Genomic DNA, 17,748 nt, shown 5'->3' on the forward strand with positions numbered 1-17,748 from the left:
GGTTTGGCAGATGGAATACAATGTCGGAAAATGTGAGGTCATACACCTTGGAAAAAAAACAGTAAAAGGGAATATTATTTGAATGGGGAGAAATTACAACATGCTGCGATGCAGAGGGACCTGGGGGTCCTTGTGCATGAATCCTAAAAAGTTAGTTTGCAGGTGCAGCAGGTAATCAGGAAGGCGAATGGAATGTTGGCCTTTATTGCGAGAGGGATGGAATACAAAAGCAGGGAGGTTCTGCTGCAACTGTACAGGATATTGGTGAGGCCGCACCTGGAGTTCTGCGTGCAGTTTTGGTCACCTTACTTAAGGAAGGATATACTAGCATTGGAGGGGGTACAGAGACGATTCACTAGGCTGATTCCGGAGATGAGGGGGTTACCTTATGATGTTAGATTGAGTACACTGGGTCTTTACTCGTTGGAGTTCAGAAGGATGAGGGGTGATCTGATAGAAACATTTAAAATAATGAAAGGGATAGACAAGATAGAGGCAGAGAGGTTATTTCCACTCGTCAGGGAGACTAGAACTAGGGGGCACAGCCTCAAAATACGGGGGAGCCAATTTAAAACCGAGTTGAGAAGGAATTTCTTCTCCCAGAGGGTTGTGAATCTGTGGAATTCTCTGCCCAAGGAAGCAGTTGAGGCTAGCTCATTGAATGTATTCAAATCACAGATAGATTTTTAACCAATAAGGGAATTAAGGGTTACGGGGAGCGGGCGGGTAAGTGGAGCTGAGTCCACGGCCAGATTAGCCATGATCTTGTTGAATGGCGGAGCAGGCTCGAGGGGCTAGATGGCCTACTCCTGTTCCTAATTCTTATGTTCTTATGTTCTTAGATTGACGTTTCTGCGGCCGCAACCGAGACTCCAGGATGGTATGTTGCCTCCCTGATGCAAGGGTCAAGGATGTCTCGGAGCGGGTGCAGGACATTCTGAAAAGGGAGGATGAACAGCCAGTTGTCGTGGTACATATAGGTAACAACGATATCGGTAAAAAACTGGATGAGGTCCTACGAGACGAATTTAGGGAGCTAGGAGTTAAATTAAAAAGTAGGACCTCAAAAGTAGTAATCTCAGGATTGCTACCAGTGCCACGTGCTAGTCAGAGTAGGAATCGCAGGATAGCACAGATGAATATGTGGCTTGAGGAGCGGTGCAGAGGGAAGGGATTCAAATTCCTGGGGCATTGGAACCAGTTCTGGGGGAGGTGGGACCAGTACAAACCGGACGGTCTGCACCTGGGCAGGACCAGAACCAATGTCCGAGGGGGAGTTTTTGCTAGAGCTGTTTGGGAGGAGTTAAACTAATATGGCAGGTGGATGGGAACCTATGTAGGGAGACACAGGGAAATAAAATGGAGGCAGAAGCAAAAATAGAAAGGAGAATAGTAAAAGTGGAGGGCAGAGAAACCCAAGGCAAAAAACAAAAAGGGCCACTTCACAGCAAAATTCTAAAGGGTCAAAGTGTGCTAAAAAGACAAGTCTGAAGGCTCTGTGCCTCAAGGCGAGGAGTATTCCGAATAAGGTGGATGAATTAACTGTGCAGACAGCAGTTAACGGATACGATGTGATTGGCATCATGGAGACATGGCTCCAGGGTGACCAATGCTGCGAATTCAACATCCAAGGGTATTCAGCATTGACGAAGGATAGACAGAAAGGAAAAGGAGGCGGGGTGGCATTGCTGGTTAAAGAGGAATTAATGCAATTGTAAGAAAGGGCATTAGCTTGGATGATGTGGAATCGGTATGGGTAGAGCTTCGGAATACCAAAGGGCAGAAAATGCTAGTGGGAGTTGTGTACAGGCCACCAAATAGTAGTAGTGGTAGTAGTAGTGAGGTTGGAGACAGCATCAAACAAGAAATAAGGGATGTGTGCAAGGTACAGCAGTAATCATGAGCGACTTTGACCTACATATTGATTGGGCTAACCTAACTGGTAGCAATGCAGTGAAGGAGGATTTCCTGGAATGTATTAGGGATGGTTTTCTAGACCAATATGTTGAGGAACCAACCAGAGAGTTGGCCATCCTAGACTGGGTGATGTGTAACGAGAAGGGACTAATTAGCAATCTTGTTATGCAAGGCCCCTTGGGGAAGAGTGACCATAATATCGTAGAATTCTTTATTAAGATGGAGAGTGACACAGTTAATTCAGAAACTAGGGTCCTGAACTTAAGGAAAGGTAACTTTGACGGTATGAGGCGCGAATTGGCAAGATTAGACTGGCAAATGATATTTAAAGGGTTGACGGTGGATAGGCAATGGCAAACCTTTAAAGATCATATGGACGAACTTCAACAATTGTACATCCCTGTCTGGAGTAAAAATAAAACGGGGAAGGTGGCTCAACCGTGGCTAACAAGGAAAATTAAGGATAGTGTTAAATCAAAGGAAGAGGCATACAAATGAGCCAGAAAAAGCAGCAAAGCGGAGGACTGGGAGAAATTTAGAATTCAAGAGAGGAGGACTAAGGGTTTAATTCAGAGGGGGAAAATAAGAGTAGGAGCGGAAGCTTGCCAGAAACATAAAAATTGATTGCAAAAGCTTCTAGATATGTGAAGAGAAAAAGATTAATGAAGACAAACGTAAGTCCCTTGCAGTCGGATTCGGGTGAATTTATAATGGGGAACAAAGAAATGGCAGACCAATTGAACAAGTACTTCGGTTCTGTCTTCACAAAGGAAGACACAAATAACCTTCCGGATGTACTAGGAGACCGAGGGTCTAGTGAGAAGGAGGAACTGAAGGATATCCTTATTAGGCGGGAAATTGTGTTGGGGAAATTGATGGGATTGAAGGCCGATAAATCCCCGGGGTGTGATAGTCTGCATCCCAGAGTACTTAAGGAAATGGCCCTCGAAATAGTGGATGCATTGGTGATCATTTTCCAACAGTCTATCGATTCTGGATCAGTTCCTATGGACTGGAGGGTTGCTAATGTAAAAAAGGAAGGAGAGAGAAAACGGGTAATTATTGACCAGTTAGCCTGACATCAGTAGTGGGGAAAATGTTGGAATCAATCATTAAGGATGAAATAGCAGCGCATTTGGAAAGCAGTGATAGGATTGGTCCAAGTCAGCATGGATTTATGAAAGGGAAATCATGCTTGACAAATCTTATGGAATTTTTTGAGGATGTAACTAGTAGAGTGGACAAGGGAGAACCAGTGGATGTAGTGTATTTGGACTTTCAAAAGGCTTTTGACAAGGTCCCACAGAAGAGATTGGTGTGCAAAATCAAAGCACATGGTATTGGGGGTAATGTACTGACGTGGATAGAGAACTGGTTGGCAGACAGGAAGCAGAGAGTCGGGATAAACGGGTCCTTTTCAGAATGGCAGGCAGTGACTAGTGGAGTGCCGCAGGGCTCAGTGCTGGGACCCCCAGCTCTTACAATATATATTAATGATTTAGATGATGGAATTGAGTGTAATTTCTCCAAGTTTGCAGATGACACTAAACTGGGTGGCGGTGTGAGCTGTGAGGAGGACACTAAGAGGCTGCAGGGTGATTGGACAGGTTAGGCGAGTGGGCAAATACATGGCAGGTGCAGTATAATGTGGATAAATGTGAGGTTATCCACTTTGGGGACAAAAACACGAAGGCAGAATATTATCTGATCGGTGGCAGATTAGGAAAAGGGGAGGTGCAGCGAGACCTGGGTGTCTTGGTACATAAGTCATTGAAAGTTGGCATGAAGGTACAGCAGACGGTGAAGAAGGCAAATGGTATGTTGACCTTCATAGCAAGGGGATTTGAGTATAGGAGCAGGGAAGTCTTACTGCAGTTGTACAGAGCCTTGGTGAAGCCCCACCTGGAATATTGTGTTCAGTTTTGGTCTCCTAATCTGAGGAAGGACATTCTTGCTATTGAGGGAGTTCAGCGAAGGTTCACCAGACTGATTCCAGGGATGGCTGGACTGACATATGAGGAGAGACTGGATCAAATGGGCCTTTATACATTGCAGTTTAGGAAGATGAGAGGGGATCTCATCGAAACATATAAGCTTCTGACGGGACTGGACAGGTTAGATGCGGGAAGAATGTTCCCGATGTTGAGGAAGTCCAGAAGCAGGGGACACAGTCTTAGGATAAGGGGCAGGCCATTTAGGACTGAGATGAGGAGAAACTTCTTCACTCAGAGAGTTGTTAACCTGTGGAATTCCCTGCCGCAGAGAGTTGTTGATGCCAGTTCAGAGGGAGTTCGATATAGCCCTTACTGCTAAAGGGATCAACGGGTATGGAGAGAAAGCAGGAAAGGGGTACTGAAGGAATGATCAGCCATGATCTTATTGAATGGTGGTGCAGGCTCGAAGGGCCGAATGGCCTACTCCTGCACCTATTTTCTATGTTTCTATGTTTCTAGTACAGAGGGATCTCAGGGTTCTTGTACATAAAACACAAAAAATTAGCAAGTAATCAAGAGGCAAATGGAATGCTGGCCTTTATTGCAAAGAGATGGAATATAAAAGTAGGGAAGTCCTGCTCCAACTGTAAGGGCATTGGTCAGACCACAGCTGGAGTAATGCGTACAGTTTTGGTCTCCTTATTTCAGGAAGGATACATTTGCATTGGAGGCAGTTCAGAGAAGGTTCATGAGGTTGATTCTTGAGATGAAGGGGTTGTCATATGAAGAAAGGTTGAGCATGTTGGGCCTATACTCATTGGAGTTTAGAAGAATGAGAGGTGATCTTATTTAAACATATAAGATTCTGAGGGGACTTGAGAGGGTAGTTGCAGAGAGGATGTTTTCCCTCATGGGGGAATCTAGAACTAGGGGGGCATCATTTCAGAATAAGGGATCACCCATTTAAAACAGAAATGAGGAGGAATTTCTTCCCTCAGAGGGTCGTGAATCTTTGGAAATCTCTACCCGAGAACTGTGGAGGCTGGGTCTTTGAATATATTTAAGGTGGATACAGACAGATTTTTGAATGATAAGGGAGTCAATGGTTATGGGGAGTGGGCGGGGAAGTGGAGTTGAGGACAGGATCAGATCAGACATGATCTTATTGAATGGCAGAGCAGGCTCCAGAAACCAAATGGCCTATTCCTCCTCCTATTTCTTATGTTCTTATGACTAGCATCATCTGAGGTGTGCAGGCTATGGAAATACTGGTGAAAATGGAAAGGGATGAAAGCCTGTAAGGTGTCCTGAATTATTGCCAGACTAGGTGGGAGGGGAGGAGGAAACTGGAAAACTGAAATGGTGGAAACCTTGTGCAGCAGCAGGATAGGAATCATATGTTGCTGAACAGGATAATGGATGCATTGGAGGAAGCAGGCAACCCGGGCGAAAAGAATGACAGCAAGGGCCAATAGAATAGCAGCCAATTTCATGGAGACTGACCTGGAATCCCTCATAACAGAGTTATGGAGCTGTTGGGAGTCAAGGGGCAAAGAATTACCAAACACAAGATATAGAATATAGATGAAGGTGGTTATGCTACTTCCTTGATTCTCAGGACTCCTTTACAGTGAAAGAGGTTTAATGGCCTCACCACCTCACCTTATCAGCTCCTATTGACCCTTCCTTGTTGTCTCTTCATATGTATGGCATTCTTCCATTCATGACCTTCTCTTGTTCTCGGGCTGTACTAGGAGGCTTTGATTCTTCTAGAATCCTGTTTCACTAACGACCCACAATTTTAACTTCCCTCACGTTGTCCGATGCACTGTAATCTGGCTGGCTGCCGACCGGGAAACGGAAAGATAAGATTTAAATGAGGCCCTGTCAATAAATTCGGCAGGACCTCCAGGTTACCCACATTGCTGGGTTTCCCCAACACTACCACACCCCGACCTGCAAATATCCAGGAGATTGCCTCCTTATGCAGATTTCTTGGGATATAATCTCAAGGAAGAAACCTTTGATGAGGCCACAACTGGAATACTGCGTACAGTTTTTGTTATGTCTGTAATGCACTTATGAATGACTCCACGACGCAATGTGTTGTACTCAAATGTAATGACCTTGGTCCTTTATTCGTAACTCCAGAGTGAGGCACAAGAATGGTGAGCAGCCTTTTATACGGAGTCCTGCACACCTATGCAGGTGACCCTCAGGTCTCCCACTGCAGTGCCATCTGGTGGACAGCCTCTGCCACGGGGCAGGAAACCCTGGTCTCCACCAGTTGCACCCTCTAGTGGTGCCAGCATCGTATATACACAGTGTAAACCTTATTGATAGTACATCAGATAACATGTCTCCATCTTATGCAACTATACAGTGACTACACAAAGAGTATATCTATAGTCTGCATATATAACATCACTCTCCTCCAAGTCCTTTGTGCTGATTACCTTTGCACTATGTGCTCTGGCTTGGCTCTCCCCAGACTTAAATGCCAATAGCCCTTGCACCTTGGCTGTGCTTTGGCTTGGCTCTCTCCCTGGTAACCCCCAAGTCCTTTTGTCCCAACGTTGGGTAGTGTTTACCAGTTTGGATCATTCGATGATGCAGTGGATGTTCCAGTGGGGGTTCTGAGTGTGATCCATGTGTGTGTCCATGTGGCTACATACATCCATTTCCCCCCCCCCCAGCCCCCCCACAGCGAGATCATGCAGCAGGCCCGTTACATTAACATACAGGATCAGACACACTGCAAGTACAAAGAAAGGAAATTACAGTTTGTATCATGACACCTTGGTTCAGTGACTTACATTCGTTACGTTTTGCAGTCGTGCGCCAGGATTGGGTCGATTGCATTCATGGTTCAGTCATGGTAAGTACTGAGGTAGCAGTACAGGTATGCGAGGAAGCAGGTTCCAGAGCAACCGGATGGGGTCCTAGTCGTCTGATAGTGGCGCTGCACCCACTGCTAGCAGGGTGGGCTTGGTTCGCTCACCTAGCCAGGACTGAGGGCCTTTGCCGTTCCCTAGTGTTGGGCAGAGCCACAGATGTGTGTGGCCTCCCTGTCCTCCTTTGAGGGCTGCAGAATCTTCAGCCTGCTCTCTAACGGTGTTGGGAACCAGGCTGTTCCAGGTCCCATGTGGGGAACTCGTTAGTTCTGACCTTTCGCTCCCGGACATGGCCGAGGTAGTGACTGGGTCTGGGGGCTGGGTGGTGGGCAACGGCGGCCGACTGCGCGTATTGGCGCCGTGTTTGTTTCCAGGTCCGTGGCGAATAGTGCCATCAGGTGCCTGCAGCGTGGGATAGACCTGAGGCAGGGCATCAGGATCAGTGCCTTCACCATCCTGAGGTCACTGGCCTATAACTTGTGGGGGGACACCTGGGGCAGGGCATCAGGATCAGCGCCTTTACCCTCCCGAATTCGCTCGCTTGCTACTTTTGGGGCCACTCTATTCCCGACATCTTGCAACAACATTTTGTTCTTTGCATTAGGAATAGTACCGACATCTCGCAACAACATTTTGTTCACAATCTTAATCGGTTCGTTACATTGATTGCCATGCATACAATGTCTCTTTAAGTTCAGTTGGTTGCAGGTCTCCTTTAAGAACCCTGCTGGCTTTACCCCAATCAAATCCTTTGTTGGACCCCATGTGTTGGTCCCTCAGCGTTGCACCTCGTGATATGGCCGCGGCCATCTTTCTTTTCAGCCACGCTGCACCTCGCTGCAGCAGGGACGCCATCTTGCCTCTGTCCTCGAGGTCGACTGCCTTGATCCTTCTCTCCCGTGATTCTGCCACAAAAGCTGGAAGAGTGCCTGTGAATTCGATCTTCCTCCCCAGGAGTCCTGCCACTGGAGCCGGGAAGGTATTTTCAGATCATTCCAGTCGGATCATTGTCACGCAGTCGTGATGGACGGTCTGTGGTTCAGATGCTGCGCTGCTCTGTTCTCTGGTGCCTGGCCCAAGCGAAGATGAGGTTTTGCTCAGCCTCTGAGCTCAGGGGACATCGATTGCTGGAGTGATGAGGTCTTCCCATTTCCACTGGATCTTCTCCATCCACCTTCTTCCGCGTAGCGTTGGACCACCACCTGCAACAATCCACAGAGGTAACTTGTGCACCACGCCATTATGGATTACACTTACATCCGCACTACCAAGGACTGGGATCAGCTTCTTGGTATAAGTGCGCAACTTTTCCTGTACTGGAACCAGCTCGGGTCGTTTTTCGTTCCATAGCCTCTCAAAGCATCCTGGCTCATCACTGACTGGCTCACTTCCGTGTCCACTTCAATGAAGACAGGAACGCCGTTTATCTCAACTTCCATCTTCACTGGAGGACAATCGGTGGTGCAGGTATACACTCCATACACATCTTCTTGGGGCTGAGCTGCCTCTCTGGCCAAATCATCATACTCCCTGCTGGATTCAAAGTCATCTACCGATTCCTCTGCTAGATGGTGAGTCATATTTCTTTTACACATACGCTGGAGGTGGCCCTTCGTGTTACAGGCTTTGCATACGTACTCAGCAAACCGACACTGGTGAGCCCTCTGGTTTCCTCCGCAACGCCAGCATGGTGCTACTTGATTAGCACCCCTCGGCGGACTCTGAGTTCTGGAACCCTGAGGTCTGTGCTCTCTGCCCTGGGCAGAGCCACGTTCTACAGTCTTGCCTGTGAAAGGCACCATTCTGTGTCCAGTACTTGCCGGGTTTGAGTCCATAGGATGAATCATTTGCTTGGTGCTGTAGGTTGAGGTAATGAACGCCTGACTGATGCCGATGGCTGTCTGCAGGCTGGCTGTGGTGTCGGCAGATAATAGCTTGTGAAGGAAGCCCTCGTGGCCAATTTCCATAACGAAGATGTCTCGCAATGCTTCGTTGAGGTGCGTGCTGAAATCACACGGTGCCGCAAGTCTCCTGAGGTCGGCAGCATATTTTGCAATCTCCTGGCCTCAGGTCTGCGTTGAATGTAGAATCTGTACCTGGCTGTGAGGATGCTCTGTTTTGGTTTTAGTTGGTCGCGAATTAGTTCAGTCAGCTCATCGTATGTCTTATCCTTGGCCTTCGTGGGTGACAGCAAGTCTCTGAAAAGGTGGTAGACCTCGGGCCCACAACTGGTCAGCAGTATAGCCTTGCGCTTTTCCGCCAATGTGTCCGTCTCCCCTGCTAGGTCGTTTGCCACAAAATATTGCTCGAGCCTTTCCATGAAGGCATCCCAATCATCACCCTCTGTAAAGTCTTTTAGTGTGCCAAAGGTAGCCATAATCACGTGAAAGTCCGTATTCTCGTCGCCAGTTGTTATGTCTGTAATGCACTTATTAATGACTCCACGAGGCAATATGTTGTAATCAAACTGTACTTGGTCCTTTATTCGTAACTCCAGAGTGAGGCACAAGCATGGTGAGCAGTCTTTTATACTGGGCCCTGCACACCTATGCAGGTGACCCTCAGGTCTCCCACTGCAGTGCCCTCTAGTGGTGCCAACATAGTATATACGCCGTGTAAACCTTATTGATAGTACATCAGGTAACATGTCTCCATTTTATGCAACTATACAGTGACTACACAGAAAGTATATCTATAGTCTGCATATATAACAGCTTTGGTTTCCATATTTACGAAAGGATATACTTCCTCTGGAGGCAGTTCAGCGAAAGTTCAATAGGTTGATTCCAGAGATGAGGGGGTTGACTTATGAGGAAAGATTGAGCAGGTTGGGCCTCTACTCATTGGAATTCAGAAGAGTGAGAAGTGATTTTATCCAAACGTATAAGATTATGAGAGGGCTTGACAAGGTGGATGCAGAGAGGATGTTTCCATTGAGAGGGGAGACTGGAACTAAGGGGCCGCCCATTTAAAACTAAGATGAGGAAGAATTTCTTCTCTCAGAGGGTTGTAAATCTGTGGAATTCGCTGCATCAGACAGCTGTGGAAGCCGGGACATTGAATAAATTTAAGACAGAGATAGACAGTTTCTTAACCGATAAGGGATTAAGGGGTTATGAGAAGCGGGCAGCGTGTAGTCTTGCGCCTCTGTCATTTCCTCTTATGCTCCTGCTTCTGCCTCCAATATAAGGACATATATGGGACCGCTCATAATGAGCTCCATCTTATGGCCTCCATGAGAGAAGGGTGGCAATCAAAGCTGATATTTCAGACAAAGTTTGTTTGACAGTCAAAGCCTTTGAACTCAGCCACTTCCTTGTTTGACAAGTCACGCAGGCAAATTACCCTCTTTTCTACAAGCTTCAGTCAGGTGCACATCTGGTTAAATATTTAAATTTGTTGTATAGTTGCTTTGCCTTCATTATTGTCATTTCATACATGCACCACTTTGAGGGTGAGTACATCACATCTTCCGCCAGCATTCAGTTCCACCAGAACCTAGCATGTATTTAGAATGGGCATTATTCTGGCATATCTGACTTAAGGAACCGATTCTGACCCTCTATGATGCTTTTGCCTCCAAAGGATGGTGAATTTTCAAGCACCATGTGCTTAGAGAAGGAATCTGACATGCTGAATAAAGTTGGAAATGTGCTACAATCTCCTAAGAATTGCTGTTTAATAGGCTACAAGCCTCATCACCAGAGCTGAGATCAGCACAAATGAGCTGTGGACATTTCTGGTCTTTGCATCCCAATATTAACGGTTGTCTTTACCCACTGAGCCTTTGGAGAATTCGTAATGTTTATTAATAGAATTTAAACAATTTTCTTATTCATGTATTATAGAAATGTAATTACTGTAGGGCTTTACTTGAGCCTTTATTAGCAATACTAAAATTTAAAGGGGAGAGGAAAGATTTCTTCCATGTATTGTGACTGAAGTCATGGTGCATCTACAAAGAATATACTTACAATTTGCAACACATTGTGTGGAGAGGAAGTGATCCCATATGTACTTTTAGTTTATTCTTATTATGTTCTGAGAGTATTGCATTAATTCCTTCACTGACAGTAGGAAACTTTTGATTGTTAATTTCTTTCTACAGTGATTAGATCTTTGGTGTGATGTTAATCAGCTTCCAGCTTCTTCCTAGTTTTATTTAAAGAATTTGTTGTCCATTTTAAGGCAATAATCTTTCAAATCTTTCCATAATACTATTAATATTCCAGGTAATTCTTACAGTCAGAGGTCCCATAAATCTGTGGTCATTTCCAATGTGCACTCCCAATGTAAGCCTCGCAGGTGTAGACCAGAACGGCTGGAAGTTAGGCTGGGACTCTAATATGACATAGCCTTTGCTGCCTCAATGGCACGCAGGTCTTTTACTGACCCCAGAAGGTTTGCCAGGGTCAGTCGTAGAAGCTCCTAGCAGGCACCGGGATCACTGATCAGCAGATTTTCAAGGCCCTAGTATTTATTATGTTAATTGAACGGGGCTCTAATGTAATTTGGAGAGTAAATATTAATTCATATTTTGACTAATTTGTAAAATAAAACAGTTTCAGTGTGTAAACAATTTCAAAGAGATGGTGCATTGATAATTCCTGTTGTCTACATTCAGCTGTAAGCAAAATCTCTGGCTGATATTATCAATTGCAGCAATTGCAGCTCATTCAAACCCATAGACATACAGAAATAACTTACTGATTCAAGAGAACAAATATATGCAAGTCTTACTGGTTTTGCTACATTAAAGCCAATGAAGTAAAGCAAATCATTTAATCATCTACATAAAAAAATTCTGAAGCAGCTCAAGTTCCTACTAATAAATACACCAAATTTATCAAATTCTTTAGCATGTGATAAACATTATCCCTACAATATACTAGGGAACTTGCAGCCTTTCATAGCTAATCCCAAATGTTACCTTGTAAACTGCGTTTTGGGATGAAGTTCTTGGTTTGTTCAAATGCCTTTGTCACAGCTGGTCCCTTCAGAAGGTTACTGACTGCGTCCACCTGTTGGGATCAAAGCAATTTCACTCGCAAAGTATTCTTTGCACAGTCTGATCAAACTGCTGAATTGAAAGAGGATTGGCCTGTAACATAATGGATTTGAAGTTTTATTTTATACTAGGGCCTAGAAATTCGACTGCAACATGAAAGTTGTTAGTGACACCGTGGCCTCGGGTTAATGGCCGTCGAGAACAATTGGAGAGACAAATTTGCGCTGGAGACTAAAGATTATTAGGCCAGCACTAAACAGACTGTGTACTGCCCTCCTGGTGGGGTTAGTCCTGGCATCAGTCCCGAATGTGGTGTCCAGAGGTGGAGTTGCATCTTCCAACCACCTCTGGAAGTGAGACTATGATTTTGCTAGGCATTGTGGGATATTAAAAGAGCATTGCATTGTAATTTGCTTAAAAGAACAACACCTTCTGAACTGATGAAATAAAAATGACATTAATAAATGCAGTTTTGAGCCCTTACAGCGCTACTGACTTAAAAAAATAATATTTGGAAAAACATTCCCAAAAGGGAGTCTTCAACTCTTGAAGCTGAATTCTCTACCACACCTCAAAAAATGGGAAAAGTGCTCCAGCACTAACACAAGTGACTTCGCAAGCCAGGGAAGGGGCACCCAGGATCTCACGCACAGCTGTCCAGCTTTGTGCAGAGAGTCAATACTGCAAGAGAGGTCCTCTACCCATAGGAGCCAGGAGGACCTCCAGAAAGAACAATGTGAGACCACATCACCAAGACCATCACTGCCAGCAATGTCACCCCCCCTCCACCACCACCTGGCTCCTGTGCCCAAAGAAGCTCCATGACCTCAGACCACTGGTCAAAGTCAGTGAATGCATCTTCAAAAGCCGTCTCCTACCAACCGCATCACTAGCCTCACACACTGCTCAAGGCATGACTCTCCCCCGCCAATCACTCACCTACCAACAATCTGTACCATTCACAAGGCACATCTCTCATTCTTAGTTTTACCTTCACCCCGTTGGAGGAGATGGTGCTGGCCATTCTTGGCAGGGCCATGTCTGAGCCCTTAGTCCATGGCAGGACTGAAAGGATACAAGATGCTAGTACCCTCATACATTATCCTCCTTCTTGTAAGCACCTCTTGTTTTCCTGCCCACAGTTCCACCCTTATGCCTTCATCATTTCACATACCCAAGAAATGCAGCCTGCCCAGCCAATGGTTGACCAAGAAGAGGGAGAGGAGAATAAAGAAGAAACATCTTCACTCGATTTGACACTCCCAGCCACCAACTCCTCAAGGTCGACCAGCAAAGCCATTTCCAGTGTCCCCCACTAAAAGTCAACAGTCTTCCACCATCATTTCTGCAGCTGCAGCTATTGGGGTAGCACTGCATGACATCAGTAGCATAGGCAAAGGCACACACAAGACAGTCACTAAGGGAATGCATAAGGGTGATGAGTTGAATTTTTTGATGTTTTATTGGATGGATAGATGTGTAAAGTTGGATTGGAAAGTTTGCTTGTTGTGGCTTTCATTTCAGCATCGTGGTCAAGAGGACACTGTGATGGTAAGTAATAGAGGGAAGGTAAGGTGTGGGACAAATGTTGAAAGGGGAATTGGGGTTGTGATCACTGGTACCACAGGCAGATGATTCCAACCCAATGTCCAGGCCAGAAAAGGGCTCTCTGGTCTGCTTCCTCCTCTTCTACTTTCTCCTCGTCTGCGTCTTCCTCTTCTCTCTGTGGGCAGTTACTGTTAATCTGAAATAAAACCATAAAATCCTGGAAGTACTCAGCAGGTCAGGCTTGAGATGTGAACTCTGTTTTTCTCTTCACAGATGTTGCCTGACCTGCTGAGGCCTTGCAAGCATCCAGCAATGCCCCCTGCAGTCCCTAAAAAAACTTTTGACATGTGTTGCAGCCATCCACTACTTCAAATATCCAGTCCAGAATCTTAAATGCAAACTTACCTGAAAGATATGTGTGTCCTTTTAAGAGGTGCTGACAGCACCTGACAGAGAGTCTGCTTACCGCTGGATTTTTATGATGAGCTAAGGACCCAGCGCTGAACTCAGCGCTAAGGTCCAAGTTCGGTGAAGTGACGTTAAGTTGGCGTGAAGTCACCCCCTCCCAAATTTAAATTTCCTTTTACCGGCAGCACTGCCGGCCCTTGGAAAATGGCGGACGCCACGGGACCCACCACCAGCTGGCAAAAGAATGCCTGCTGCCGTGTTTTCGCAATATTTTGACGGTTACAGGTGGTATAAACCACCAAAATTTGAAATTTGGGTCCTGTATACCACTATGAACACCATTGTTTAAAATTTAAAATATATATAGATATATAAACAATTATTAGTAATATCTTCTTATTTATTTTTGTCTTTTTCATATCTTTGCTGAACCAGTAATGCAGGTGCCATCACTTGGAAAATGCCTAGGAGGAGTTACTAAGCCTGAAGATACCGCAAGCTTAAATACAAATTAAACATTCTGGATTAATGTCCACTGATCTTTATTCATCTTACATCATCAAGCAAGATAACTCCTTGAAGGAAGTTATTTTCAGCATTTACTATTTACATTTTTTTTTATATCAGAACAGAATTAAGGATTCCTGTGATAATTTCGCCCCAGGCCACAAAATAGTGTGCTGCATGGAAAAACCTAATGAGTGAAATATATTGTATTAAAAAAAACTGAAGGTGGAATAATGCATAAAGTACAAGAGCCAAAAATTAGGATTGCTGCGCACATGTACATTTATTCATTTGCATGTACACCCTGTGAATATAGAGTGGAAAACCACGTCCTTGGTCTAATAGTAGTGTTACCAGTTTTAGATCTGCCTTAGATAATGGGCCATAATTTGCTGTAGCAGGGCAACAAATGGTGTCTGCTATTAGTTACACTTTCCCATGCCTGTTTAATCATCATGATATTTTGCACCGCAATGTGCTGAAAGTGCGAGCTGATAATGTCACAGCGAGGGAAACCGAGAATCTGGGACGTGAGTGCACAGGGAAAGCAACTGCATATATCCTTAACCAATGAGATTGAAGGATTGTGAAGTTAACAGTGCAAGGACTGAGAAGGAAATGTAACTTAGAGTGGGTGAATTCAATGTCAAATCAGGTACAGAAAGAGAAATAAAGGGCTCAATTCTGCCGAAGGCCGTTTTTTGGCGTATTGCCAGAGTTGCACCCGTTTTTCTAGGCCAGAACTACTCCAAAAATAAATGTGCCAGGTTTCCCCGCTCTATTTTTCAAAATTGATGCCACGCAACCTGTCCTGTAACCTCGGGGGTGGGGGGGGGGGGGGGGGGGTGGAGACTACTGTCTGCGCCGAAAAAACCGTTGCTGCCCCTTCTGCGCATGCGCAAAAAAAAGGACGTTTTTGACGTGATTCCTATGGGCGCGCATGCGCAGTACAGCTCCCGGTCTGCAATCAGCCATTTTTAAAGAGCCAGCTGTGTGTGTGAGAATTTTAATTCTCATTGGAAAAATCGGAGCTACAATACAAGATGTAATGCAGCCCAAAAACCAAAAATTTCTTACAGGATGAAGTGGAGGCACTAATTACTGTGATTGAGGGCAGATGGTAGGAGCCGGACACCAGCAGAGGTCACAAAGAAATGAAGAATCGCTGGAACCAACTTGCAGAAGTTTATTGTGCACTGGTTGACCACCCCGAGGACTGGAGCTAGTGCAAAAGGTGGCAGCACCTTGCTCAAGTAGTGTAAGTAATATTTTCATTTTTCAATGGAATTGCAATTGTAAATGTGACTAGCTGTATATGTCCCACCCAGCAGAAAGACACCCTCTCTAAAAAGTTATATTTTCATCTTTGCAGAGGAAAGTGGCACACAACAAACGAGAAAGAACTTGAACAGGAGGAGACCCGGCAAATCTGCAGCCTCTGACACCCTTGGAAGAGAGGGTCGCTGCTTTGATGGGTCCTGCCTGGAGAAAAGCAACCACCACTGCACAAGCTGGGCCCACACTCGAGGGAGAGGGCAAGTCCTGCAAATTCCACAGTCTGGCTTTCCTAAATGTTAAGTACTGCGCAGGCTAGCCATGCTTCGGTTCCTGGGGATGTCTTCCTCAGCTACGCTTCAGTTGATGCAATGTGTTATCATTCATCGTGGTCCTTCAAATCAGCCTGCTGCCTGTGTTTTGTGTTCCTACTCATGCCATCCATCTTGCTCCCTCCTCTGTTGCTAACCATTTGTTTATTCTGTTATATTTTGCAGAACCTGAGACCAATCCCACCTTCCAGACCAAGAGCATGGGGGTGAGGAGGAGGGGGAGGGGGAGGGGATGGATGAAGTCCCCACTGTTGTACTCACTTTGGAGGAGATGCAGGTGCCGCCCATTGAGGTGCTAGCTCCTTCCCTGAGTAGTGGTTTGAGTGTTGGTGGGACATTCCATGCTTTCCCACCATCTGAGGCTGGGGATTCCCGTGGAGTGCAGCGAGGCACACCCAGGGCCCCACTGTCCCAGGCTGCGGGTCCAGCAAGGCATACCCAGGGCCCCACTGTCTGAGGCGTGGGTCCCATTGGGATGCTGCGAGCCACACCCAGGGTGAGGAGGGGAAGGAGAGCTCGACTGTGCTCTCCTGCAGTGCAGGATCTAACAGATGTGGTTCACATGATGGCAATGAGTGCGGAGAGCATTGACCTTACACAATCACTCCTGGACACCATCAAGTGGGGTGGGTGATGAGGTATTGGGACTGTCAGAAGAAGTAACAACACTCTCACGAGAAATGGGAACACTGTCCGGGAACATGAGGGAGGGAATATCTCAGTCAGCTGAAACAATGTCGGTGCACATGAGGGAGGGAATGTCGCAGGTAGTTCAAACACGTTCAGTGAACATGAGGGAGGGAATGTTGCAGGTAATTGATACACTGTTGGTGAACATGAGGGAGGGAATGTCACAGGTAGCTGAGACACTGTCGTGAACATGAGGGAGGGAATTTTGGCGATAGCAGCTGCAATAAGGGAACATGCCCAGACCCCGCGACCATTGACAGAATCAACTGCCACTCCGACTCCAATCCCCAGACCAGCCTCTGAACAGGCCCACGCCAGGCCTTGCACATTACTGCCTGCCGCTGCCCTCCCCCCCACCCCCATCAAGAAGTACGCATTACTCGAGATGTTCGAAATAAGCTTGGTAGCAACCCGAGAAATGCTGCGCCACCTCCTGCGGGCAGGGGTGGTGGAGTCACCAAGACCAAGCACAGCGGGGGGTCTTAGAATTAGGTGGAGGAGAGATGGTGCAGCCTTTCTTTGTTGCTCTTGTTGTTGTTATTACTGTTGTTACTGTTCTCAAATTAAAAGTTTTTTCTAAGTTATGTAAATTTACAAGTTTAAAAGTTAGCAACCGATCTTAAAGTTTTTAAGTGATCTTAAAGTTTGTAAGTGATCTTAAGTGAAAACTTCAAAGTTTGATACAAGAATATTTTTATTAAAGTTAAGTTAGGTACAAACAAATATTTGTTAAACTTCTGAATAAAATATATTTTAAATTATAACTGAATCATTTACATTATTTGTTCCATTATTAATACAACTTTTCAAGTAAACAAGAATCATTTCCATCATTTGTTCCATTAACACAACACAACATTACGGAACAGGTCCAAGTAGTAAACATGGTCCATGTGGAAAGTTGCCACTGAACCTTCAGGCAGCAAAGTGTTCACAGATGAGCTGCTGGCGCAAGGCTCGAGCAATCATTAAAGGGGTACAATGGCCCGCCCTCCTCTGCCGTCGTGCACCAGGTTCAGATAGTTGCATAGCTTCCTCATCCTCGTCATCTGCATCTTCCTCATATTTATCATCAGCCATTCTCATCTCAGCTGGGTCTTCCACTACCAGCTGCTGCTGCCTCATGATGGCTAAGTTATGCAGCATGCAGCACACAACAGTGAACTGACCGACAATCTCAGGGGAGTATAGCAAGTAGCCTCCGGAATGGTCCAGGCATCGGAAACGCTGTTTCA

The 17,748-nt window shown here is 45.7% G+C and overlaps 1 protein-coding gene across 1 annotated transcript in view; it reads right to left on the reverse strand.

The window, feature by feature from the left end:
- The window catches only part of prex2 (phosphatidylinositol-3,4,5-trisphosphate-dependent Rac exchange factor 2), a 910,511-nt gene that overhangs the window by 375,114 nt on the left and 517,649 nt on the right, over window positions 1-17,748 (reverse strand). Inside the window, exon 29 of the mRNA XM_070891336.1 lies at window positions 11,676-11,766. Within this exon, the coding sequence (XP_070747437.1) occupies window positions 11,676-11,766 (91 nt within the window). The remainder of the gene's footprint in view (window positions 1-11,675; window positions 11,767-17,748) is intronic.

The sequence above is a fragment of the Pristiophorus japonicus genome, chromosome 1 (assembly GCF_044704955.1).
Source record: "Pristiophorus japonicus isolate sPriJap1 chromosome 1, sPriJap1.hap1, whole genome shotgun sequence".
In the NCBI taxonomy this organism is placed as follows: domain Eukaryota; kingdom Metazoa; phylum Chordata; class Chondrichthyes; family Pristiophoridae; genus Pristiophorus; species Pristiophorus japonicus.